The sequence below is a fragment of the Ambystoma mexicanum genome, chromosome 6p, assembly GCF_040938575.1.
Source record: "Ambystoma mexicanum isolate Mex_15411 chromosome 6p, UKY_AmexF1_1, whole genome shotgun sequence".
NCBI lineage: Eukaryota > Metazoa > Chordata > Amphibia > Caudata > Ambystomatidae > Ambystoma > Ambystoma mexicanum.
In genome coordinates this window covers 553404511-553430773 of record NC_090935.1, presented here as the reverse complement: position 1 = coordinate 553430773, position 26263 = coordinate 553404511, and the positions used below count along the sequence as shown (strand labels likewise).

The window sequence follows — 26263 nt, the reverse complement described above, 5'->3', positions numbered from 1 at the left end:
ACCAACCTGCATTTCTGGAGGGGCTGCAGCTTGTGAGCCTGCTGACTGCTGTGCACGAGCTGTGTGCGAGGGTTACAGCTGTACCGCACTCCAACTCGCGCAAGACTACTGGGGGAACCCAGAAGCAGTTTGAAAGCGAGCGCGGTCATTCGCAGTGCAGCACAGCTGATCGTGCAAACCACGCCCACAGGAAGTGGAAAGGCGGATATAAGCATCATGCCAGAGCCCTTGCGGCGTGAAGCCTGTGAGGAGTTAAGGGCGACTGGATCCACGGTTTAACACTGTTTACGGCTGGTTACGCAGTGTGTAGCATAAGGCTGAACCTTCCATAAAACGAAATATGGAGATGCCAAGAGCGGAGGAAGACATCACCCCGAGTAAAGGGCCTCTAGGCGCTGAGACCTCCATCAGTAGTTCGATGGCGATTCCGGAGAGACGTAGAAGCCAAGAACCTAAGGTTTTAGTGGAGGAGAGAGGGATGGGCGTGGAAATCCTGCCTAGCGGTAGTAAAGGGGAAATGCCTTCTGATTTGATAGGGTTGGGAAATCCATGGCACGCTGATGACTCAGAAGGTAAGAAAAAAATGAATGAATGTGACACTGATAGCACGGAAAGTGACTGTCCCAACCTAGAGATCAAAGATTTATCACAGAAGCGTGTACTTCGCTCCTTAAAAAAGCCTCTACAGAGCAAACTAAAGTGGGCCCCTACTAAATGTATGACCAGAACGACAAATAACCAAAATATCTTATCTCCTACCCCATGTTGGAGCGAAACGTGCGCTTTAAAGTCTATAGAAATTAAGGAAAGGAGGGGTGAAAAGGCTTGGGATCCTGCAGGGGAGGAAGGACACGAGGGAAGATATAAAACACCAAATACAGTGGTATTAATGGGAGGAGTCAAAAATACAGAGAGACTTAAGAAGAATGAGAAATTACAAAACTTTGTACAAACTGAAGTACACGATTTACAAGTACAGGAGGAACAAATAAGAGAGGGGGACAATAAACAGGAGGGGATGAATGATTTAGTGACATTCGTGCCCGCTCAATCCCTCAGATTCCCAAAACGCGATCATAAGCAAACCCTGCAATCGAAAGCGTAGGGACCCAAGAAGAAAATCCTCCAATTAAAACAGGAATGACTAGGGATAAAAACCAACAGGAAATTAAATCACAGCAAAAACTGGACCAGCAAAAGGCAAGACCGGACGAAGTTCAAAGCAGCTATCCACATATGAAGGAAAAACATGATGTTGATAGGCAGGAGGATGCCTCCGAGACGAACCACAAAGAGGCAGATCCGGGGAGGATTGAGTGTAGAAACAAAGGAGACGGGCACAACGAAACCTCGGAAGAACGGAACCATATGGCAGATCATTTAAGCACTGAAAAGCTACAAGACATTACACACAACGAAACAAATAAAGAATTACAGACTTCAAGTCTGACGCCAATGAAGAAGGAAGCCCCACAGAATATTAATAAAGAGATCGAAACGAATAATAGCAAAGACAGACTGCAAGAAGCAGAATGGGAAGACCAAGATCTAACGCCCAACAATCAGATGAATAAAGAAAAGGTCAAACAAAAGGGACAAAAAGGTGTCATGAATAAACAAAATTCTAACCAAGTCAAAAAAATGGTAGGAAAATTAATAAAATCCAATCATATAAATGACAGAAGAGGGAAAGTGACAACACATAAAAGGGCATTAACGCATGTAGAAAAAGTGGACTCAATCAATAAACTATTTGGTATAGTTCCTGCAATAAACCCTCAAAATGAAATCTCACACATTGAACTACTAGATAGTGTTTTTCAATAGGAGATGTGAACAAAGAAATACCCAAAGAAAAGGGAAAATGTATGACACCACTACAAGGTCAATCAAGCCCAAAGAGAAATGTAACATCAACTCCAATAAGATGGCACTTCAATAAAACAAGGACCAACCCAAATACACTTATGGAGAAGCCAAAAAGGCCAATAGACAAAGACTTACAAGAGGAGCACAAAGTACATACTCTTGAAGAAGAAGTGTTACAATCTCAACTTGAAAGTCCTAAAAATAGGAACATAAAAGAAAACATAAATGAGACTGAGCCCAAAAGACCCCTAATACAGGAGGTGTTTTCTGGAAGGGAAAAAAGGCCTTCAGAACGTGATACAGCTGCCAAAGCCACACACACAGTAGGGCCAATTTTGAAAAGTATATGTCAAACGACGGGAACACAAACTATGATACAACAAAATAAGGAGGAGAACAATGGAAAACATCCAACAAAAGGAAACAAAAGTATTACGAATCCAGGCATGAGACCAGTGACCGTGTTAACTACACCAATTCAGAATAGAAGACTTAGTGAGATGTCGTCAGAAGGGCTAAAAGAATAACCACAAAAAAAAAATGGACTTCAATGTCACTAATGTCGACTATAACTATAGCCCTAGCTCCGTTCTCCAAACTTTATGAAACATTGAATGATACAATGAGGGATCAAACATCATTGATATCAACGGTGAACACTAAGATAACGCTGATGGAGGGATACATATTAGCTAAGGAAGAAAACAGCGTGAAGATTATAAAATTAAGTTCAAAATACCAAGAAACACAGGTAAAAAAAAACAAATGGGAGAAATAGGCACACAGACGGATCAAGAGGAGACACAGATCACAGTAAAACAGATGACTGACACGCATGCGAATATCCCTAAGGAGAAAAGCATTATAAAAAAAAAGGAGCCAGCGAAATCGAGTGTCTTTACATTTGGAATTTTTTCTAATCAGAAGTCTGTTTTTGACAAACAGATAACACCTCAAAATAAGAACATGTCAAGCGATAAGACGAAAGAGGTAAAGAAAAAAGAGGTGAAAGAAAAAACTAAAATTGCTGTGCAAATAAAAGGAACTAACAACTGTGTTCGGCCATCAGAAGAGTCAATAAATTCAATAAACTCAACATGCGACACAACAGAATGGAGTATTTACACAGTGGATGAGGTGGATTCTGACCCAAATCCAACTCCAAGATACAAATGAAAAGCGATTACCTTAAATCTAAATGACTTGAGAATGGATAAGAGAAAGAAGATCTGTATCAGAGAGAAGGAACCGGACATACATCCACGGGAGCACAGAAGAAAATAGATATAAGAGAAGAAACAGAAAAAAATAAAAATAATTCAGTGGGAAGAAATTGTCAGTAAGGTCCGTAATCTCCTCTTCCTCCTGAGATGCCCCAGACTCCCTTTCCTCCCCTTCCTCCTCACCTCGAAGTCTCCGGCGTTGAGTCAGCTTTGGATTGTCCTTTGTTCGAGTCTTCACCCCTTTTTTTTGAAGATAGGGACGACCAAGGTAGGACGCCACAGTGACACCCTTTGGGTGATCTGTGGCAACCCTCCTCGGTCGCTGGTCAATGGTGAAAAAGCCAGTGGCACAAAAAACCCTGGAAGATTTGGATCTTCAAGCGCAGAGATAGTAGTAAACACACTCCGGAGGCAGCAGCAGAGGGAGAGGAACTGGTGGACACGGTCCGGAAATAGAACAAGTTCCAACGAGAATCGGGTATGAGACCAGGTAAAGGGGAAAAGTTCCAGTACAGATAGTCAGAAGAGGGCTTGGCGAGGCAATCCACAAGACAGGCAGTGGTCGGTACACCGGGATATAACAGGAAGTAGTTCCGATACAGGATAAACAGATGAGGGCTAGGCGAGGCAATCCACAAGACAGGCAGTGGTCGGTACACGGAGAAATCAAGCAGAATAGGAACAGAGGAGGGCAAAAAGAAGAGGACCAAGAGAGGTAAGCACTATACAGGAAGGAAGCAAGAATCAACAGAATAAGTACAGAGAGAAAAGCACAAGACGGGAGGGAGGAAGGATGAGAGACGGGAACGGAACAGACAAGGGAGGAGGAGCCAAGTACGCGGGGAGATCCCTGCTAAAGGTACGGAGAGCAAGGGAAGGAAAAAAAAGGGCGAAAAAGGAAAGAAAGGTCAACGGCGGAAAAAAAGGGAAACTCCACGAAAAAACAGCAGCACTGGAAAACAGGACGAAACACTGTACGTTGCAACGCACCCGACCCTGGAAGTAAAAGGATTAAATACCGGTGTCGGGAACGTCGCAATGACAGCTAGACCTGCACAGCGCGTTTCCCAAAACGTGATTGAACCCGCTATGGCGGGCGCAGCTTCCACTTCTTCCAAAGCCGCCAGGTTCCCTGAGGCGTGACAGAAATAATAAAAGCTCCAAGGATGAAAGGAAGGAGAAAAACAAGGATAGAAAAATGAGTCGGAAACCAAAGCTAGACACGGACAAACTAGAAAATCGCCATTATGATGCAAGAGACTAGTGAAAGAAAAATCTGTCACCACCAAAAAGGAAAGAGGATAGGAACGAGGCTGTACTGAAAATTCAAAGCAACTGTATCTTTCAATTGGAATGTAAACATCAAGAAAACGATGACTTAACCCTGAACAGACGTACCATCATAGACATTTATGCACAGATACCGAAATTACGGGACATCCAGAGTCAGGATTTATGGATAGTCGAGCCGTGTGAAAGGGGTAGAAAAGATCAATCTTATTTACATATTAGATCCCAAGTTATCCGAGAATTGTTACGAAAGGGTTGTGAACATCTAGAAATATTGGGTTTTGTCATGAAAGAAATGGAACAACACAGAGAGGGAAAACGGCAGGAAAAATCAAAACCCAGAGGACTGAGAAAGGATAACGAGAGACACAGAGATATATGAAAGATCTACAAACAGAGAAAAAAACAGGTGGAAACATAAAATAAGACAAGAAAAACCGATGGAAAAAACGAAAAGGAATGGGGCGAGGATAGAGAGAGAAGCAGGCCAAGAGCGTTTCTGGCAGCGAAGAAGGAGAAACTCAAGAAACTCAAGAGAATATGAGCCATCAGACGTAGAGGAGAATTATAAAAGAACGGAAAGAAAGGAATTGAGACGACCTGAAGAGATACATAAGAAAGAATACAGCAAACAAGTGAGCAGGAATTACCACAACAAGGATAATCGGGAGTGGTTGGCAAGACAAAAGAACAAGATTAAAAATACGCCAATATAGTGGACCTGGAAATCATCAATGTCCCAGTTAAATAAGGAAGATTAGCAACTAGGCAAGAAAGAACTGACATCGAAAACCATCGACGGACAAAAAACAGTTGAATTGAAAACATTGAAAAAAAACATATATTTGATGTCTTGGAACACCAGAGGCTTCAGCCACCTGATGACAAAAAAATGATGTAAATCTCAGTAGATGGGACATAATTTGTCTTCAGGAGACGTGGCTTCTAAACAAACCAAATCTGGATGGCTACACGATAGTCAACATGCCGGCAAAAAAAGGTTTAACAGGAAGACCGACGGCCGGATTATTAATAGCAATAAAATCAGGATCTGGTCTGGAGGTGATGGAACAGTTACCAACAATGCACTTGTTCCAAGTTGTGCTAATTTGTTGGAAATATATAGAAAGCGATGAGATGGAAGAGAGGAAAGAAAAAATGCTCCTAATAAACACATATTGGAATCCAGAAGTTATTACTAAAGAGGCATATATTGAATCCCTAAACAACAGCCTAGACGAAGCAAGTGTAAACTACGACCATAATTACACAATAATAACATGAGATTTCAATGTTATATGTCCGGGAATCGGGAACCAAAGACCGCATTTGAACAACTCGGCAAAAATACCAGAAAGAGGCAGATGTTTGGAACAAACATTAGAGACAAGAGACCTCCATAACCTACACTGGCTGAGATCAAAAAGCAACGCGAATATTCCAACATGGCAAAGAGGCGATCAGACAGGTACTATAGATCATACGCTTGTTTCAAGGGACCTCTTAGGGCTGATGAAAAGATTCACAGTGGAAAAAACTAAATACATTGACCATAATATACTGTATGCGAGCTGGGACAGCAGACAAAAACTTAAACATTGGCATAAGCACGACCTCGAAGTCAATATAAGGGGCAACAGACTCAAGATCACAGGAAACTCAATTACTGAACTCACAAAAAACTACACTGAAATGTGTAATACAAAGTTAAAGAGAGGGGAAAATGAAGAAAACACCTTAAAATATACACCCATTTTAGAAAAATACATGCTAAAGGGCAAGAAGCTAACAGCTAGGACAGATCATCAACATGCCTGTAACCGCGAAATAGTACTAAAAAGAAGAATCTTGAGAAAATTGAAAAGAGTAGCAATAACATCACATTTGCCGGAGAATAAGATTAAATGGCACAGAGCATGCAAAGAATATAAAGCATGGATATGGCAAAAAAAGCGTATTTACACCAGAAAGACGCGGAAACCATGCAAAAAATATTATGCAGCCGAAAATCAAAAGAATTTTGGTCACTTATAAAGGGAGGAAACGCAACAACAAATGCATTGCAGAATAATGTAAGCGAAGGTAAATGGATATCCCACTTTGAGAAACTATATAGCCCAGTAAATAACATCGATGACCGGACCCAAAACGAGAAAACATCAAAAAGCATGGAAACACCGCAGTGGGACATAAGGAAGAAGATCTCACTTTGCAAATCAAGAAGATAAGTAACTCAAGGGCTCCGGGACCGTATGGGATAGCTAACAGTGATCTTAAATTAAATCCAGAGTTGTGGGCAGCGTTTATCAGTAAGCTATTTAAGAAATGCAATCAAGAAAAAAATATCCCGGATTCTTGGCGAATGGCAGTAGTGGTCCCGATTTTTAAGAGAGGGGACAGAGAGGACCCAGGACATTACTGCCCGATCTCACTCTTGGATGTAATCGGAAAAATCTTTGGAAATTTCGCATTGGAAGCATTTCAAATTTGGCTGAAGGGAGAAAACAGATCTGATCCATTTCAAACTGGATTTGTCAATGTAGGGAACCTTCCAAACATCTTGGCGATGAGCATAATAAAAGCAAAGATTACTCAAAAAGGTCAACGAGTGCACATGGCTTTTATTGACCTGGTCCAAGTTTTTGACCAGGTCAACAGACAACTACTGTGGGAAAAGCTGGAAAATCTGAAATGTCCTGACCTTATACTAGCAACAATCAAAGCACTCTATCAAGACACATTAATCATGGTGCGGCTTAGTTGAGAGGGGCAAACAATATTGGTTCGTAGACAATCAAAAGCTGGAAAGAGTAAACATCTTTAAATACCTGGGAGTGACACTAAGTAATAATCTAAAGGAGAAACCTATGCAGGATATGATTTGGACCAAAATAAAAGCCTTAACCTCGCAAGCAAAAATCATGGACAAAAAATATAGGAAATTTTCTCTCAAAGAAGTAATAACCTTTTACAAAGCAAAGGTAGTTCCTGCAATACTATACGGAACAGAGGCTATGCTTGCCCTGCAGGAAAATCTGTGGTCTAAACTGGAGAGTTTCTTTTGGAGGCAAGTCCTTGGATTGTCACAGAGTACTCCCATGCCACTTATTAGATGAGAATTATGTATTTCATCATTGAGAGCAATCAAAGAAAGAAATACGCTGATGCTGTATCAGAAGATCATCCAGGAAACCAAACCAAAGGTCCTGGAGTTAATTGAGAGAGAAATGAAGAATGATAATATTAAACAACTGTTTAAAGCAAAATATTAAACGACTGACTGAGATTGAGGTTACAAAAGATCCGCTGGTAAGAAATCCAGGCAGTGTATCTAAAAAACTTTTGGAATTGGACTGGATTGCCACAGGTCAAAATGCCAACAACTATGGACTAACAAAGGGCTTCCCGAAAACGGAAAAGAGACTATATGACACCAGAAGCTACCTGGAAAAATGTCCAGATAAAACCTGTAGTAGGACCCTCTTAAGATTCCGGTTGAATCAGCTTAAAACAAATGAAGTTTTGTTCATAAGGAAACAAATTGCAACAAATAAATGCAGATTCTGTAAAAAGGAAGAAGTAGAATCAAGCAGACATCTCCTGCTGGGTTGCGAAGGAACCTTCCAAGCCAGAAAGACATTGCTGGGGCAAATAATGACAGCCTTCAGAACTTTAACAGAAGTAGACTGGTGGAGAATCCTGACAAGTGGAGACGATACTCGATGTGTGATAGGGGTAACTTTGCTTCTTAAAAACATTGATTTGGAGCAAAATGCCAGAGGGAAGATGGAAGGCCTTCAAGGTTAAGACTGAAAAAGTTTTGGAAAGCCTGGGCCTATTTGCCCGTAGGCCTTTTCAAACTGTAAAATCAAATGGCTAAAGAGAATAGGAAGAAATAACATGACCCAAGAAAGCTCGAGAGGACTGAAAAGAGACTCAGAATTATTAAAGAGAAGTCGATCTGTTTGAGTTTTGGTTTGAACCTATGTAACCAAAGGGGTCTTTTTTGCTTGGTTTTATTTGGGAGGGAGGGTGTCTCATTTTGACCCACTCTTTTTAGATATGGACATGAATTTAAAGGGATTCTGTTTTGCTCCTTTTTGTAAAAATTGTTAATTCAATTCATACAAAAAATTTAAAAAAAATCATCTGATATCATTTCTTATGGTTGAAGTCAGTGGTGTCCTCCCCCGAAATGTTGGGTTATATTGACTTAACCTGGCTGACCTACAGAGCCGTGGCGGGACATAACAGGACACAGACAATAACGGAATAACGGTGCCCACAGCTGCAGAGTTCACAGGAGCCTGGCAATTACTAATGTAAAGCGTTTCATTGTTTGTTAGCACGTGCATCAATCTTTAGGCTATTGAAATCGTGATCGGGGTGTTAATACTGCATGACTCGGGGGAGTGATTGGAAGGGAGGTGGCAGAACACAGTGCACATTATAGTCTTCTGGTGACCTTGAAGAGTAAGACTATTTACCCACCGTTTTACAAACATAAAGTAACTGTTTCATGTTCCTGGCAGGTAAAATATGCATGCGATCCGAAGTTAGACCAGCATTTAATTTCGGAAGACCCTCCTTACAACGTTAACAGACAGAGCTTCGTATGTACTATGCCGCACCATGTAAGGGAACGACAGGTATCCTCAAAGTACACAACACACACACACATTTGCGTTGTGTACGTTGAGGGTACATCCCGTTACCTTGCGGGCAGCTTGTAAAGCAGAGCGGTCAAGGCACACAGACAACTGCCCTGCCAACAAAGGTACCTACCAAAAACACTAGAGCGTTTGTGTGAAAATTCATGTGTAAAGTCGAGTGCCATGTTGGATGTGGGTAATGTGCGTGTGGGTTGGACTACGGCAGTGCAACCATGCATACATTTTCTAGCCACACCCAAAATGGAAGTGCCCAGACACAGTCACGTCCTTCCGAAGCACAACACGCGGTTCAGAGTTTTCACTATGTCTATTGGCAATGGTGACGTTATTTTTAAGAGGGCGTTGCAACAACCCGACCCCCCGTCCCCGCCCCCCATCATTAAACCAACAGATACATCGCTAAACTAAATACCTCTGTGCAGTCACTTGAAGGGGCGCTAAACGGCGGAGAATCCACATGACCCGGTACTAGTTATATATTCACTTTCACCGCGGCTTGTAATGAACTCAAGGGATGCCCTCTGTTGCCATGTGGTCTTAATGCTATGGATTTGTCTTTGGCATTGGGACTACAATGCGCATGCGGATATCATCAGAGGCTGGAGGGCGGAGCTTAGACCGCAATACATGCAGTTGATTGGGAATCGCTGTTTCTTTGGATCGTGCTCTTACAACACTATTTATGTTTGTCCAGTTTTCATATGGAATAAGGAATGCGTGCGAGTTCTTGCTGATGCTGCCAGGTCATATAGTCTGTATATAGTGACTTAGAGTTTTGTCCTTTTCTGGCCATCCATGAATGCTAATAGAAAGTTTATACAGCACCACTAGGAGGGAGATATCATCAGAGAAATTGGGAGACATATATTTTCCGATAGGAAGGATTTGGGGCTAGAATTATTTTAGGTGTGATGTTGTATAATGAGCGGGGATGAGCCAGTAGGATTTGAACAACTTTATTTGCTCTGGTAACAAACAGCTGGTAACACTGGCAAGGGTTCCTTATATGTCCATATGTAAGGAGGTAAGTATGTAGGACAGGGGTGTCCTGGGCTGCTTTGCTGTCCTGAAACAGTCTTTAGTCCCTCATTAGGAGGAGCGCCGGGAGCACAGACTGCTCCGTTACATAGGTGCCTTAATCACTGTTCCTGGCACGCTTTCCGGGATCTGCACGGGCCCCACGGTAAGTCTTGTGAGACTGCGCTGCCTCGCATGATCTCGCGAGGTCCCTACACACCTCCCTTTGACAAGCAAGCAACATTTTTTTCCGGTTTATAGTCATAATGTCGAAAAAAAAATGTAGAAAACAATGTCGACATCCTATACATATAATGTAAAAAGTCATTTTTTAGAAAAAAAGTCAATTAGAACTATCAACACCTCACCCAACACCCCCCTGCCACCCCCCCACACCCCCCCACCCTCTCACCCCTCATACTCAACACATTCTAATTATATATTTATTTATTTATTTTTTCAATAAATAAATAAACAAAAAGAGTATCATTTACTATGGGGGTGTCCCCCCCAACCCCCCTCACCCAACACCCCCTGCCACCTCCCCCCACCCCCCCACCCTCTCACCCCTCATTCTCAACACATAGTAATTATATATTTATTTATTTATTTTTTCAATAAATAAATAAACAAAAAGAGTATCATTTACTATGGGGGTGTCCCCCCCAACCCCCCTCACCCAACACCCCCTGCCACCTCCCCACACCCCCCCACCACCCTCTCACCCCTCATACTCAACACATTTTAGTTATATATATATTTATTTATTTATACAATAAATAGAAAATTTCGAAAAAATATTGAAAAGATTTCGACATTATTGTTTGTCGACATTATTTTTTTCGACATTTTTTTTTCGAAATTTTGACTCGACATTTTTACTGTCGAAATTATGACTGACCACCTTTTTTTCCATTACAAAGTCATCATACTTCACTGGTCGTCTGTTCTTTCTTCTAGGACGATTTTCCATCCTACCACCTGCGTCGTGTGCTTGACTTGCTTATTGGGATGTTTCCGACGCCTCTCTCTCGCTCTGCAATTTCTCTCGTGGGGGTTTCAAATTCTCACTCTCTTGTGGCCACTCCATCGGGGCTTTTACCAGGCGTGAGTTCCTCCTGGGTTGTTGCAGCGGTGTGATGCTTCTCAAACATTGCCACACGCTCCAGGTTCCACATCCGGCCATCATCTGTGCGAATGTGATTAGTCCCTCTGTGAATTACTTTTACTGGTTGACTGAACATTGAACCTGTCATTTGGTCTTTACTCGGTAGTCGTATTTTGATCCAGTCGCCTTCCTTGACTTCTCGGCCTTGGGTCGTTCTTGTCTGATCACTCCATCTCTTCATGTACGCTTTGCTGTTTTCCAGCCTTCACACCACTTCTGCCATGTCTACTTCATCATCTTCTTTTACTCTGGTCAACCACAGTGGCACTAGTGTTGATGCTGCTCTCCTCCCCCTCATCATTCGGAACAGCGACACTTGGGTGATGCCGTTGGGGTTTAATCTGTGGGCCCCAACAGCCTCCTTGACTGTTTTGAGTGGATCCATATCGGAAGTGGTTGCTAACTGCACAGCTCCTTTGATGAACCTATTTGCCCTCTCCACTAGTCCATTGGCCTGGGGGTGGTGCAGCGCAACCTTCCTCTGTTTTATGTTGTGTTTGTGCAGGAATGACTCAATTTCCAGTGACGTGAGCTGTACTCCATTGTCCGTGACTAAATCTTTGGGGAGACCTTCCCTCTGAAAAATTGATGTGAGGACTTTTATGGTGGTAGCCGTAATAATGTTGGGGACGTTCTGCTTCCACCCGTTTAGACAGGTAATCTGCCATCACTATGCCATACCGATGCTCGGGTGCCATTGCCTCCATTGGACCCATAAAATCCAACCCCACTTTGTGCCACAACGCTTCTGGGATCTCCGTGGGAATCATCAGGGCTTGTCTGGTCTTCAAGTATTTGTCACTGTTGAGACACCCGTGGCATCTCTCAATCATGGAGAGTATTTCCTGGTCCATGGCAGGCCACCAGTACGCCTCTCTCACTCTTCGTCATGTCATGGTGTTTCCAAAATGCCCTGAGTGGGCCCTGCACGGAATGACACTTCTCATTCCCACTGGCGGTGTAACTTGATCTCCCTTAATGAGCAATCCTTCCACCTCCTGAGATTTCTTATGCCACTTTCCAATACAGCCTCATGCCTTCCGATATGGCCCTTTCTCCTGGCCAACTGTTCCTAACCCACTCTCTAAGTCTCACCATGGTGTGATCTTTACTGTCCTCCTCGTGCCAGTGTCCTTAACTTAGCTCTAGGAATTCTGGACCCCTGAGGTCTTGGATAGATGCTACAATGCATTCCTCTTTCAGAATCGTGGTTGCTTTTTCTTTGTTGCCAGGTAACCTTGACATGCAGTCCGCCTGGGCATTTGTCCAACTGGCTATGTGGGTTATTTCAAAAGTATATTCCTGCAGTTTGGCCGCGATGCGTGGCAACCGGGGTGTTGATGACTTTGTCCCACCTGGATTGAGCATATGAATAAGAGGCTTATGGTCGGTGACCATTTTGAACTTGGTACCCCATACGTAAGTCCTGAAGTGCTCAACAGCCCATGCGCAGGCCAACATCTCTTTCTCCACTGTGGAGTAATTCTTCTCAGCCGTGGACAGGGCCTTAGAGGCGAATGCCACTAAATGTTCAGTGTCCCTTTTTTCTGGGTGAGTATGGCACCTTACTCAAACGCACTGGCATCCGTGGTGATGACTGTATCCAATGCTGGATTGAATGCTGTAGGCACAGTGCTTCCACAATCCGTCTTTTTATAATCTCCACAGCCTCCTTCTGAGCCTCCTGCCATGTGAACTCTGCACCTTTTTTTAACAGATTCCTGAGGGGTCTCGTGATCTCTGAAAAGTTGGGAATGAACTTGGCATAATATTCGGCAAGTCCCAAAAACAACCTCACTTCTTCCTTATTGGCTGGCTCTGGAGCTTTTACAATGGCTTGCATCAGGTTTTGTTTGGGGCTTATACCACGAGAGGAAATCTTGTACCCCAAATATTCAACCTCTGGTGCCCTTAGGACGCACTTTCCGTATCTCAACTTTACTCCGGCATCCTGTAATTTGGTAAGGACTCTTCTGAGAGTGACATCATGCTTGTGTTCATCCGAGGCATAGACCAGTATATCGTCCTATAACTAGGACACATTTCCTATGTCGCGCAGTAGTAAGTCCATCATGCACTGAAACGCTGAAGCTGCGGACGATAACCCAAAAGGCATTTTAGTGAACTGATACGTGCCAAATGGGGTAATAAACGCTGTGAGTGGCTTGGATTCTTTGTGCAGATGAATTTAATAGTATGCATCCCCCATGTCCAGTTTGGAGAACACCCTGGCTTCCTTCATCATGAGGATGAGTTCATTTATGATGGGGAGGGGGTAGCTATCAGAAATTACTGCTAAATCAAGGCTGCAGCGGTCTATGGACACCCTCAAGTCTTGTGAGTTTTGCTTTTTGATCAGGATGATGGGGCTTAGCCACTCTGATGCTTCTACCTCCTCAATGGTGCCCAACTTCACCATTTTGTTGAGCTTAGTTTTGAGTATGTCTGTGGCTGTCGCTGGCATCTGCCATACTTTATGCTTAACGGGGACTGCATTTGCCTTGAGCATTATCTTGTGTACAAAGTTCTTGATTTTCCCTGGCCCTTCCGAAAACAGTTTGGGAAAGTCTTCTTGAACCACTGGCACTCCTCCTGAATTGACTATCAACACTTGATTTCTGTGCTGGGATCTAATTTAATCTTGAGCTTGGTTTGATCATCCCATCCTAGGGCCACTGGGTCCTCTTGTGTGAAGTATACTTGTGGTGGTCTCTCTCCCCTTGAACTCCACCGTGCCATTGATATACCATAGTAGGTCTACTGACGCACCTCCAAAAACTGTGGGTTTGTGGTGTGTGCTGATGTCTTCAACCGTTTCGGTGCCCATCATTTCTGTGTATGTGCGTAGGGGTTGTATTGTCAGATCGTACCCGGAATCAGCCATGACTCTCGTCTCCATGCCATTCGCTCTAATTGCTCAGTGAGGCTTTTCCCTCCTGGCTCGTGAGCTGGTTACCATTAACACTGTGGGTCTCCCTTCTTCAGATGAGGATGCCCCCTCCGCACAGTGTTCCACTTTAATGTTCGTGATTTTGCCATCTGCATACCAGTGAAAAGTGTCCAATTTTCTTGCAGAGCATTCCTTGTCTCTTGCGGGACATTCTCTGTTGTTGGCTAGGTGTTTGGTGCTGGCGCAATTCAGCGGTTCCTTCCTTCCCCACTTCCCTTCTCTTGCGTCAGCCACTTGTTTCTCCCTCTTGTTCCTAAAGGTGATCGCTTGGACCTCTGCTGGTCTGGAGCTTCCTGCATACTATTTCCGTCGACCTGCAGTTTCTTCCACTGCTCTCGCAATCTCTATGGCCTTTTCCAGTTAGAGTTCCTTCTCCAAAATAAATTTATCCTGGATTTTTCTGCTATTTGTGTGGACTGTCAACATGTCACAAATCAATCCTTCTGCGTTATTGCCAAAATTGCACAGTGCGGCTAGTTCACCCAGCTTGGTAACCTAGTCGTCAATGGGTTGAGATGCTTATTGTTTGCAATTGTAGAACCGTATCCTGTGCAGCACAGTATTTTCTTTGCTGGCAAAGCTTTTAGTAATTCTTTTGACGGCCTCTTTGTATATGTCATTGTTTTCATCTACGCCTGCATCGGGCGTAAGGCTTGCAAACACTCTCTGGACTTCCACCCCAGTGCGTTTAATAACATGTGTCTGCGCCTTGCCGCTGTGTACCCCGCTCCTCCCAGTGCTTTCAGGTAGGTCGTGAATAAGGGATGCCATTGCGGCCATGGATTGCAGGCCTACCTGGTGTTTGCAGAAATGGCGGGATGGTGTTGCTCCTTGCATGATGATACGCAGGTTCTAGCCTTGATCCTCGTCGCCATATATGTTGTATAATGAGAGGGGATGAGCCAGTAGGATTTGAACAACTTTATTTGCTCTGGTAACAAACAGCTGGTAGCCCTGGCAAGGGTTCCTTATATGTCCATATGTAAGGAGGTAAGTGAGTAGGACAGTGGTGTCCTGGGCTGCTTTGCGGTCCTGAAACAGTCTTTAGTCCCTCATTAGGAGGAACGCCGGGAGCACAGACTGCGCCATTGAACAGGCGCCTTAATCACTGTTTCTGGCGCGCTTTCCCCGCTCTGCGTGGGTCCCGCAGGAAGTCTCGCGAGACTACGCTACGTCACGTGATCTCGCGAAGTCCCTACATGTGAAAATGCGAAAAATAGCGATATTTCTCAGTGAAAAATCAGCATGGTTGGCATGTATGAAAGTTGTGTTAAAGGTTCTAATACAGCGCACTATTGCCACCTGCATGGTTTCTTAGTGTTTTGGCAGATCTGTAATGCAAGGGCAGGTGGCGGGGTAAATTGGTAGGCCTAGCGGGAGAAATACCAAGAGAGCTGTGATATACTGTTGGCAGCTTCAGTTCGGTTTACATCATTCGCTGATTGTAGGTGTGTATTTCGGTTAGTAGCTGCCATTTGCTGTTGGGCGAGGCGATGTGTTTTTTGCTTCGTTGTTGTGGTGTAGTTTAGTGCGTACGGTTTGCATACATGCCAACATTCAGAAGCATGTGGGAGATCTTGTCAGAGAAATCAGGAGATGTACATTTTCCCATAGGGATGCATTGGGGGAAGAAATATTTTATGCGGGAGAATGTGAAAAATAGCAATATTTTTCACTGAAAAGTTGTGAGTCGCCCGCGTAAATCAGGAGGGTTGGCATATATGGGTTTGTAGTGCTATATAGGTATGGATGTGTTTAGTTCAGAATTTGAGAGGTGTATGCAGAAGGGTGAGTTTTAAGGTGGGTTGGTTGGTTAGTGGTCGGATGGATGTGTGTGGCTGACCGCTCAGATGACTGTTAATGAGTGCTTAGGTGTGAATGATACGGTTACTTACCAATAATCTTCATTATTCTTAGTCCTGCTTTTCCTTGTCACACTACTTGTGAGGACCCAACCTGCCCATCAGTAATCTATTCCATCTTTTTTTTAAATATACTTTGCATGCCCCGCCCCTCTCTACTCAGAGCAATACACTCCCAGCCACCACAACATACCTCTGCACCAGGGCGGGAGATGTGGGTCACATAATAATGTAACGAGGAAGAGTAAGACTAAAGTAATGAAGATTACTGGCAAGTAAACAGCACATTACCTCCACTTCCGTCTTCCTCATCCCAGTATTTACTTTTGAGGCATACCAAATATAGAGATGAAAAAGGATCCATGAATAAAAACCCAGTCAATAGAAACCAGAGTGCTGCTTCCACACCCTCTCACAAATGTATTAACATAGATGAACCAAGAGAGACCTATTACTGCATGCTCACCCTAAGGTCATACAGACCTTAAACCAATATGTCGTATTCATAGTGAATAATATAGAAAAAAATGTATTTTCAAAGAATAATCTGGAGATTCAATCTCAGCAATACAAAACAAATAGGTGCATAATGAGGAAACCAGATCTATATGAAATGTAATGAGCCCAATGCTTTTCGGACATAAGTTGTTTGTCAGGGCCGAATCTATAAAAATATATACAAAAAGACAAATATAAACTCATAATTAATTAAAATCATTAGTACAATTGTGTCACAATTCATTAATAACCCATGTATATACACTACATAATGACTAAACAAAAATATCTACCTGTAGCCAGTAGCACATACCCTTAAAATCACCAATTAGTAAACGTGTCGGTAATAGAGGACAAATAAACCAGCAACAAAAACAGAGGCAATAGAACCCGGCAATACAAAGCTTATTAGCACCCCTGGCGAGGGAGCAGCCAATCAGGTGCCTTGGATTGTGGGCTGAAACTGCTTATCTCAGCCTGAGTTCCATGGAACCTGATGTCTGCTTACCCCGCCTCACACCGCCACCCCCCTACCTCCACCCCTCCATCTCTTTTATTTTTCCGGTCCCTCTTCCCCCCCCCACTGACCTCGTTTCTTAGGCTGCACACTCTGCGCCGCGCTGGCTGCAATAGAAATGGGAAATGGGCACCCATATGGAGTCCCGCCTTCCACATCCATGGCGACCACCTTGAGACGGTATTTTCATTCAATCAAAGGACGCATGCGGCGTCCCGTACATTGAAAGAAAATAAAATGTTCTTAGCAACCCGAGTTTCCAGATTGGAATCCCAGGGTCCTAACATACTTGCCAACATTCTGTGACCAAAAAGATGTAGGATTTTTGAAGCTTCAAAAATTAATAATTCTCACAACAATGACATCATGGGAAAATACATAACATACATTGTTGGCACCATTGAAGTATTCTAAAATACACACCCCATCAAACCGCACAATATGGAAAAATGTTCAAATGTTAAAAATGTATAATTCTGAATGGTAACTTAACACCAAATTCAATTACCTAACTTCATAGAAGGTAATTACACAGAGCTGGTGGGCAACGTTTGCTACTGCTCTGTAGCAGCAGCCCAGGCAGTACATATTTATTGCAAGTTGAACACTGAATGACATGGTGACTGATACCCCCTTAGTCTGATAGGCAGATGTTGTGTGAAGGTGTTACACTCTGCCACTTGCCTTCACTGGTGGTTCACCTAAGGGTTGTCCCGGCCAGAGTGCAGGACAGACACGTAGCTGTCAGGTCAGTGGATTGGTCTGAGCCCAATCAAAGTAATCACCTACCAGTCCACTGTACAGACAGACTAATTAATGTATTGCATGCTTTGTCCTGGAGCTTGCCTCATAGTCACATAAATTACTTGCCACTATAAAAAGCAGTAGGGTCTGTCACTGAAATCTGTAGGCGGTAGGACTGCTTAAAAAGCAGTAGCCTACAGCCTAAATCTGTAGGGTTGGCAAGTATGTGCTAATAACGTTAAGCACCCGTTCCAAGGGCGGGAACGGTGTTAACGTCCCAAGGCCATGTTAAACGTCCTCACTATGCTCAGGCTTTTAACTTGGACCACAGGCCATTAACACCCACTCCAGCCCTTGGAACCGTTGCTTAACGCTTAACAACAAAACCAATTTGTATCTGTATACACGTGTATCTAAATGATAACTGCATGCTAGTGTGTACTAGCTTAGTCCTTCAATAGCCTGTACCCCAACAGGCTGAGCAACGAGAAAATAGGAGAGAAGAAACAAAAGTCAAGGACCAGAGTGTGGCATATGTTTCTCAAAAGAAGTGTAACAGCTAAATCGCTTGTTACCAATTTAGTGAAATCCCATAGGAGCAGGAGTCTGAAGCATGTTAACAAATGTCTACCTATTCATGAACTGAATTGAAATAGCAAAAAATACATGCTTATTGTGTATCGTGTATTGACACCACACGATGATGTCATGACGCGAACCTCATGATGTCATAATGCCGGCTCCGAAGTCCAAAAGAAAGTTCCCAGAAATTGAAGAATTACATACAAAAGAAGCTTGCACAGACTATAAGGTTCTTCAATATGAGCACACATTTTTCAAATACTGAAACCAGTATGATTGAAATGGTTCTAGAAACAATGTGTCAAGTATACATTTGGGGCCACTGGTATTCAAGTTAACAGCAAAGTAAAAATAAGGTCCTGGTGCAAAACATAATTTATAACATAGAAAAACTAACTAACATAAGTTAGGCTCTCCATGTGACACCAGTATATAATACCAGCCATAGATTTTGAAAAAACAACAAGGAATGTAACAATAGTGATGTATTCATCTGCCCTTGTGCCGTTTGTCACTGCAGTGCTCCATACAGGGCAGTTACGCATTTTCAACATATTAATTTATATTTATAATCTAGTGGTGCCCACCTTAAACCCCCTTTTTACCAATTTAGTACCAGCCACACAACTAATCACCCTTCAACATGTTTATCAGCACTCAACACCTCCAACCCGAAGGAGTAGGACGCTTGCTAATGTAGGTTGAGGGGATAGTGTCTGGTGAAGTATTTGGGTCGGTCCTGGTTTCTGTCCTGAATGGACAGTCCCAGCACCTTCGTCCAGGGTACAGCCATCCCTCTAGTCGAGCGACCCTAAACAAAGGATGGCAAGGGAACCTGTATTACTGAATGGTTACCTGTGGGTCAACATCTCCAGTAACATTAAAGCACTATATGAAACTAACTTCCCCTTTCTATTTGCAGATGTAGAATCAGATTTGAAAAACTGGGACAAGCAAACAATCACTTGGTTGGGACGGGTAACTGCTGTAAAAATGACCACTATCCCAAAATGTATTTATCATTTTGCCGTCTTCCCGACACATATACAGACAAATAACCTGCAAGCACTTCAGAGGAAAATTCTCGCATTTATTTCGCATCGTCAGAAACCCAGAATAGTGAAAATTGTCTTGCTAAGGAAGGAGAATCTGGGAGGTCTAGGTGTCCCAGACGTCTACAGAAACTATTTGGCTTCACAACTGTCACACGTCTTCTCATGGGTACAGTCTAGAGATTCTCCAGTACGGTTGCAAATAGAGCAAGCTGTGACCCAGGTCCCATTGCGGCAGCTTCCGTTCACGAAAGCAGCCCAGGAGCTAGCGGGATACATCACACATACTTTTATTCTGCATTTTAACCTTTAAGTTATAAAATACAGTTTGTACAAAAAGAATACAAATGTAAAAATATTCACAGTTGATAAAAGAGATCTATACAGTGACACTATATACAACATAATGGGCAAATAGGACCAGAAATTACAATACAAGCTAGTATAGATACTGGACTTCGCAATAAAAATTCTTGCTGTTGTTTGTCAATGTTTGGCTATGATCCTGCCAAGATATAGGTGCAGTCACTATCGGGGAGAGGAAAGCTCGCAGCCACCAAATCTCACTCATCCATACCTATGTTGACAGGGCCATACTTAATAATCCTGCCTCTCAACAGCCATGCCCAATGGATGAAATGCGCAGTGCCAGAAACCACATAGGGAAGGAGGCATTCTCTTAGGAATCGTAGAGCTGGAACTGCATGGCGAATTCCTGTGTTGTACAGGATACGTCACAGGTACATGCGTCTCAAACACTCTGTTTTTTTACATAGTCATAGGAAATGCAGCATATTTTCCGATCCAGAGCCACACATTTGGCACAGCTCTGATTGGAGCCCCTGCCACCTCCTAGTTAGACAAGCCAATATCCCAAAATGTATTTATTATTTTGCTGTCTTCCCGACACATATACAGACAGAAAACTGCATGCACTTCAGGGAAAAATTCTCGCATTTATTTGGCAACGTCAGAAACCCAGAAAAGTGAAAAGGATCTTGCTAAGGAAGGAGAATCTGGGCGATCTAGGTGTCCCAGACGTCTATAGATACTATTCGGCTTCACAACTCTCACACGTCTTCTCATGGGGACAGTCTAGAGATACTCCAATACGGTTGTAAATAGAGCAAGCTGTGACCCAGGTCCCATTGCGGCAGCTTCCGTTCACAAAAGCAGCCCAGGAGCTAGTGGGATACACTCTTGTATCCTTGACAAGTCATACACTCTCCTGCTGGAACGCAGCAACAAAGAAATTGGGTTCCCCACTCGGTTTAGGCCCGCTATTGCCCATTGTTTGCAATCTGGAATTCCTCTCAGGCATTCAGAAGTCCGCGTTTTCCTATTGGACCACTGGTGGGCTCAAGGAGCGCAGGTAACTTTTTAATGAAGGATCCCCACTCACCTTTGTAGAAGGTAAGCAGGTGTTCTTACTACAAGAAAAAGAAAGATTCAGGTATTCCCAATTGCGCCACTGTGCTAGTCACCCTACAATCAGACAAAGAGGAACTAGCGAACTCAATCCTCTGCTGCTCACATACTTAGCGGGACAAACTAAGGGTAGAATCTCAGTACTCTATAATCTGCTTCATCGTCAGACCCTCAGGAACGCTTGCCATATATACCTAGCTGGGAGCAGGGCTTGGGTATTGTGACTAATCTGTGGATGTCGTCCCTTCTTCCCTAGGGAGAGACCGTTCCCAGGGGGACAGGGCAGTGCATCTACAGGACAACAACCCCCTCCCCCCAGGGTGGTGTACTGGAGGAGGATCAACTGGATTGAAAAGCCTCTTATGGGACTAGGGACGATCATCTTCAGGAGATGCAGTATAACCCCACTGAAAGTCCTTCAATCCCTTTTCAGGAGTTAAATTCCCCTCCCATCTGCCCTGATAGGACTGATATGTTTCATTTCGAAACCAGTACAACTAGTTAATTAGTGCAGAGTAACAACGTTACCAATATTGACATTGACTTGCTACATTTGAAACCATGTGGTAAACCGAAGTGAGCAGTCTAGTCCTTCAACAAACTGGATTGGTTCAGAACAACTACCTTTCCCAATGTGGGAGTTTAAATGTAGCACAGCTGAGAGCCAGAGGAGAATCCCTCTGGGTAGCAGTGATCAGGGAAGCAAAGCTGTCAGCTTTATCCAGTGCACAGAGACGCAAGACCGACACAGGGGAAGGAGAGAGAACGAATGTAGCGTGGGGCCGGCTACTCTGAAGCTCGTTTACAGAATAGATGTAAAATCATCTTACTGTGTCCTCTGCAGCGCCGAGGCAAGAACAGACCGCGAGAAGGACGCAGGAAGCCGCAAATGAACAACTCAACCAAGAACAAGCACAAGGGCTACCGGAGCCTTGAGATGGAATCCCATCGTCCAGAAGATGCGAACCGAAAAGAAAGGTATATGGGCTAGTGGGGATTGACAGGTGGTCTGGGGAAGCCGCGTGAAGTACAGAAAGGACTGAGTAAGGGTCAGAAAGTATTGTGGACTAATACATTAGAAGGAACACAGAGTAGATTCCAAGATGGCCACCGACACAAGGTAGACGTGTTGACGGCTGCTCCCGGGTTCCAGAACTGCTAAAGTGTCGATCCACCACCCCCCACAGGAGGCTGCCACACCGAGGTAAGGGGGCGCCTGAGGAGCCGAACCAGGAGCGCCCTGAAAGGTACAGAGGAAGCAGGCAGCCCAGCCAAGACGAGACGGCAAGGAAGAGGGAGAAAGCAAGCCGGCAACTAACGTGCCCACATCACAGAGGAAAAGGACACCTCTCTGGGACTTGGCAACCTGGCCTAGGCCCCCTCAGGATAAGGTACGACAAGGGAGGTGCAACAAGGGACAAGGGATAATAGAGAACAGGGGAGAGGAGGAGGCACCCCAACCCACCAGAGAAGCGAGACATAAGAGGGCCACACACGGGCCTCAGAACATTCACAGCCACAAGGAGGATAGGCCCTGAGGCCTACCATTGGATATCAGGAACGGAGGAGGGGGTAGGCCCCCCCAGACTATAATACAACGCATAGAACACAAGAAGGGTGAACCAGAAAGAGAGGGTGCCGCGGGCCCTGAGGGGACACCCAACTAAAGAGGTCAAGACCACACAGCACACAGCCGGCAAAGGGGTAACCCCGGAGCCAAATACAGGGACACTGGAACCTGGCTGGGAAGGACCCAGGGAAGGACAGGAAGATTGAGGAAAGCACCAAGAGACCCCGGGAGGAACAAGGGGGCACCCACCAAGGGCAGCGCAACGATGGTGGGCCCCAAGAGCACACCAGACACCTAGTAAAACCACAACCGGGCCGCTCCAGAAGGACAGAACCAAACCAGCTGTGCCCTTGGGAGAACATCCCGAGGAGACGGGAGCCAAGTGACTTCCAAGGCAAAGGGTAGAATAGAAAATGTGGGCCCCACAACGGTTGACTCTCTGGGCTTCCCACTTTGTGTTTCATTCTAGAGGCAAGAGAACAGAGCAAGGGGAGCAACGATCACACAAAAGAACAGAAGGACCACGAAGTAGAAGAAAACATGGCACAGATGACAAGGCAGGACTTCCAAGGGGAGATGCAAACCCTACAGGAGACGTTATCAAAGACGTTTCAAGAACAATTTCAATTGATGAGGCATGGCCCTGGGGGAAATGAGACAAGAGATGGGGCAATAAGGCAAAAGAACAGACCTGCTCGAAAGAGGCCCCCAAGAGGTATATAAAGAAACCTGTGCCAACAGTGAAGCCAGAGAACGGATTAGTGTTGCAACGCAGAACTTAGAAGTATAGCTGGAGGATCTAGAGAACAGATCACGTAGGATCAACGTCAGGATCAAAATGCTGCCGGAAACAGTAATGGACAGGGACCTGAAGGGGGAAGCGCAGAGGATCTTTGCAGACCTCATGGGAGGAATGGCCCAAGAGGCAATTGAGCTAGATAGGATCCACAGGGTGGACCGAATTAATAAGGGCCCCAATCCAAGACTAAAGGACGTCTTAGCTGGGTTTGCGAGATACAGACAGAAAGAAGCCATCCTGAAGGCAGGCAGACAACAAGAACCGGTGCTATACAAAGGCTAAATGATCTCCCTGTATCAGGACTTGGCGAACAGTACGCTTCTCATGAGGAGGAACATGGGCCCGATAGGAAAAGAACTAGCCAAGAAGGGTATCCGATATAAATAGACCTTCCCGTTTGGCCTGCTGTTTGAATGGGAAGGAGTCCAAAAACTGATAACCATCCCTCAGGAAGCGGCGGACGTAATGCACCTGGACCTGGGCGACGAGCAAGGGAGCGATAGCCCCCCCTCAGTGGAAGTATGAGCAAAGCCCAGGCCATGGGAGTGGTCAACGGCAGGAGGAGGGCAGTCCTGAAAGGCCCCCTCCTGAATGGGAAGGGCCGGGCTTCTGAAGGGGAAGCAGGGAGCGGCAAAGGATGATACAGGTGAAATTAAACCCTTAACGCATTTACAGAGGTGGTGGTGGACAATTCAGTTGAAATAAGAGCTTTGGGGTAGGGAAGTAGAAAACAGGTTGGAACAAGTAAGGGTGGGCTCACCCCGGGGAGACGGAGGGAGGGGGATGGAGGAGGAGGGAGGTACCAGACATATCCCAAAGTTGGGGCAAATGATAGGCAGGAAGAGGGGGGAGAGGTAAAGGAAGGGTGAGGGACACAAACCAGAGTGGGCGTGGCAGGAAAGCAGAGGGCACAGAAAAAGAGGAATGGCACAAAGCGCAGAAGGTGGATCGGCTGGCCGGGAAGGAGAGGACAGGGAAAAGAGGATAAAGGGGGACACTCTCAGGGGGAGGGCAGGAACAAGGAACATTGGCATGAGCAGGTAGGGCACCAGTATAAGGACCTGGGTTCAAGTGGATGACACACAATGTGAGGGGGCTTAACATCCCCCTCAAACGGACAAAGCTAGAAAGGTTTACTAGGGCCTGGACGTCCTTGCACTGCAAGAAACACACCTTCTGAAAAAAGATCAGGGGCACCTTAGACTCAGGGCTTTTCCCAGATATTCTTCGCATCAGGCATCACGAAAACAGGGGGTGGGGGGTGTGACACTGGCCTTTAGGAACAACTTGGACTTTAGAATACTGGATATCCTCAGGGACAAGGGTGGGAGATATATAGTGGTAAGGGGAGAATACATGGAAACACCATACACCATCGCATCAGTGTACTCGCCTAACATAGGCCAGGAACAATTTCTGTGGGACCTCCTGGGAATCATGGAGGGCTTAGCGAGGGGACAGGTTATCCTAATGGGGGACCTTAATCTGGTACGGAACAAGCACATAGATAGGACAACACAAGGGGCCGCGGGGGGGGGGGGGCGGTTGCATCCCCCCAGCTGAGGGAGCGTTTCAGGGAAGCCAGGATGAGGGACGTATGGAGGGCACTTCAGGGCCAGCTGGAGGGTCACACGTTCCTCTCTGGGGTTCACGGGACCCAGCGGAGGATAGACTACATCTGGGTCTCAGCGAGCCTAGTGGGCAGGGTGGAATGGGTGGAGGTGGGCCCTTTGGGGATAGCCAACCATAAAGTGGTCCAAATGAAGATGGGTCTCAGTGGGAGTAGACAAGGGGTCTGGAAATGGAGGTTTACAGAGGATTTGCTGAGGGACCAGGTCATCCAGGAGGAAATAGGGGACAAGATCAGTACCTTCTTTGAAATAAACAATAGCACTGACACGAGTAAATGCACAAGGTCGGTTGCATTTAAAGCCACGTTGAGGGGCCAACTCATAGCCCAAAAGGCAAGAAGGGAGAGGCAAATGAGGGCGCTGTAAACCCAACTAGAAGGAGAAGTCGAGGAGGTGCATCAGAGGGTGGGGGAGGCCCCACAAGGAAAGCACTGAGGGAGTACAGCCCTGGAGCAGTTGGGGGTACTAAGAACTAAAAAGGCTGCACAAACAAAACACAGAGAAGGCGGTGGCTAACATTGAAAACCGCATGAGGTTCTGTGCCAAGCTCCCTTTGACTACGATGGGGAGAGTGGCACTGTTAAAGATTGTGGTGCTGCCTAGGCTGTTGCACTATTTTGTAAATATACAATATATGATACCTAAGCGATTCTTCCAGGGCATATGTAGGGGGTTCATATGGCGCAACACTAGGAACAGAATAGCAGTATGGAAACTACAAAACATGTATGACGGAGGGGGCATTAAATTGCCCAACTTTGAGATCTACTATCTGGCCAGCCAACTACAATATGTGGCGAAGTAGTTATCGGAAGACTCCACATCGGAGTCCAGATGGCTGAGGGCTGAACGTGTCCCGTTTTTCTTGAAATAATGGATATGGTTGCCACAACCATGGCAGCTCGGGGGGACAAGGATGTTAGCTTTGGGTTCGAAGATATGGCGACGGGCTTGCCAGGTCATGGAGAACCCGTTCCCGTGTTCCCCACAGATACCATTAGTGGCACTGAACAGAGTGGATGAGCAACTGAGGAAGATAGTCCGGAAGCATTGGGAACCGATTGGTATAGCAACGCTGGGGGATGTGTGGCAGGATGGGAAGGCGGTGGATTTTGACACACTAGTGGAAGACACCGGTTTACACCAGGGACAGTATATAATTTATACTAGGTTGGTGCGGAAGATAAAAGACTCCTGCTGGAGAGTCAGCCCGACACGGCATAGAAACATTTTATGATGTTTCAGACGGAGGCCATGAGATCTCCCGAATTTAGGAACTGCTGATGTCAATGGTGGGGAAGGAGGTGACTCTGTTGAGACCAGATTGGGAGGAGGAAGCTGGGGAATCTATGAGTGATGGGTTGTGGATGAGGGTACAGGGATACCACAA

The 26263-nt window shown here is 45.0% G+C and overlaps 2 protein-coding genes across 2 annotated transcripts in view; one reads left to right on the top strand and one right to left on the bottom strand.

The window, feature by feature from the left end:
• Positions 1-9623, bottom strand: part of NLN (neurolysin) — a 906503-nt gene extending 896880 nt beyond the window's left edge. Inside the window, exon 1 of the mRNA XM_069627362.1 lies at positions 9468-9623. Within this exon, the coding sequence (XP_069483463.1) occupies positions 9468-9514 (47 nt within the window). The 5' untranslated portion in view covers positions 9515-9623. The remainder of the gene's footprint in view (positions 1-9467) is intronic.
• SGTB (small glutamine rich tetratricopeptide repeat co-chaperone beta) overlaps positions 9427-26263 on the top strand; it is a 792782-nt gene continuing 775945 nt past the window's right edge. The window contains exon 1 of the mRNA XM_069627365.1: positions 9427-9520. The gene's annotated coding sequence lies outside the window, so the exon portion shown is untranslated. The remainder of the gene's footprint in view (positions 9521-26263) is intronic.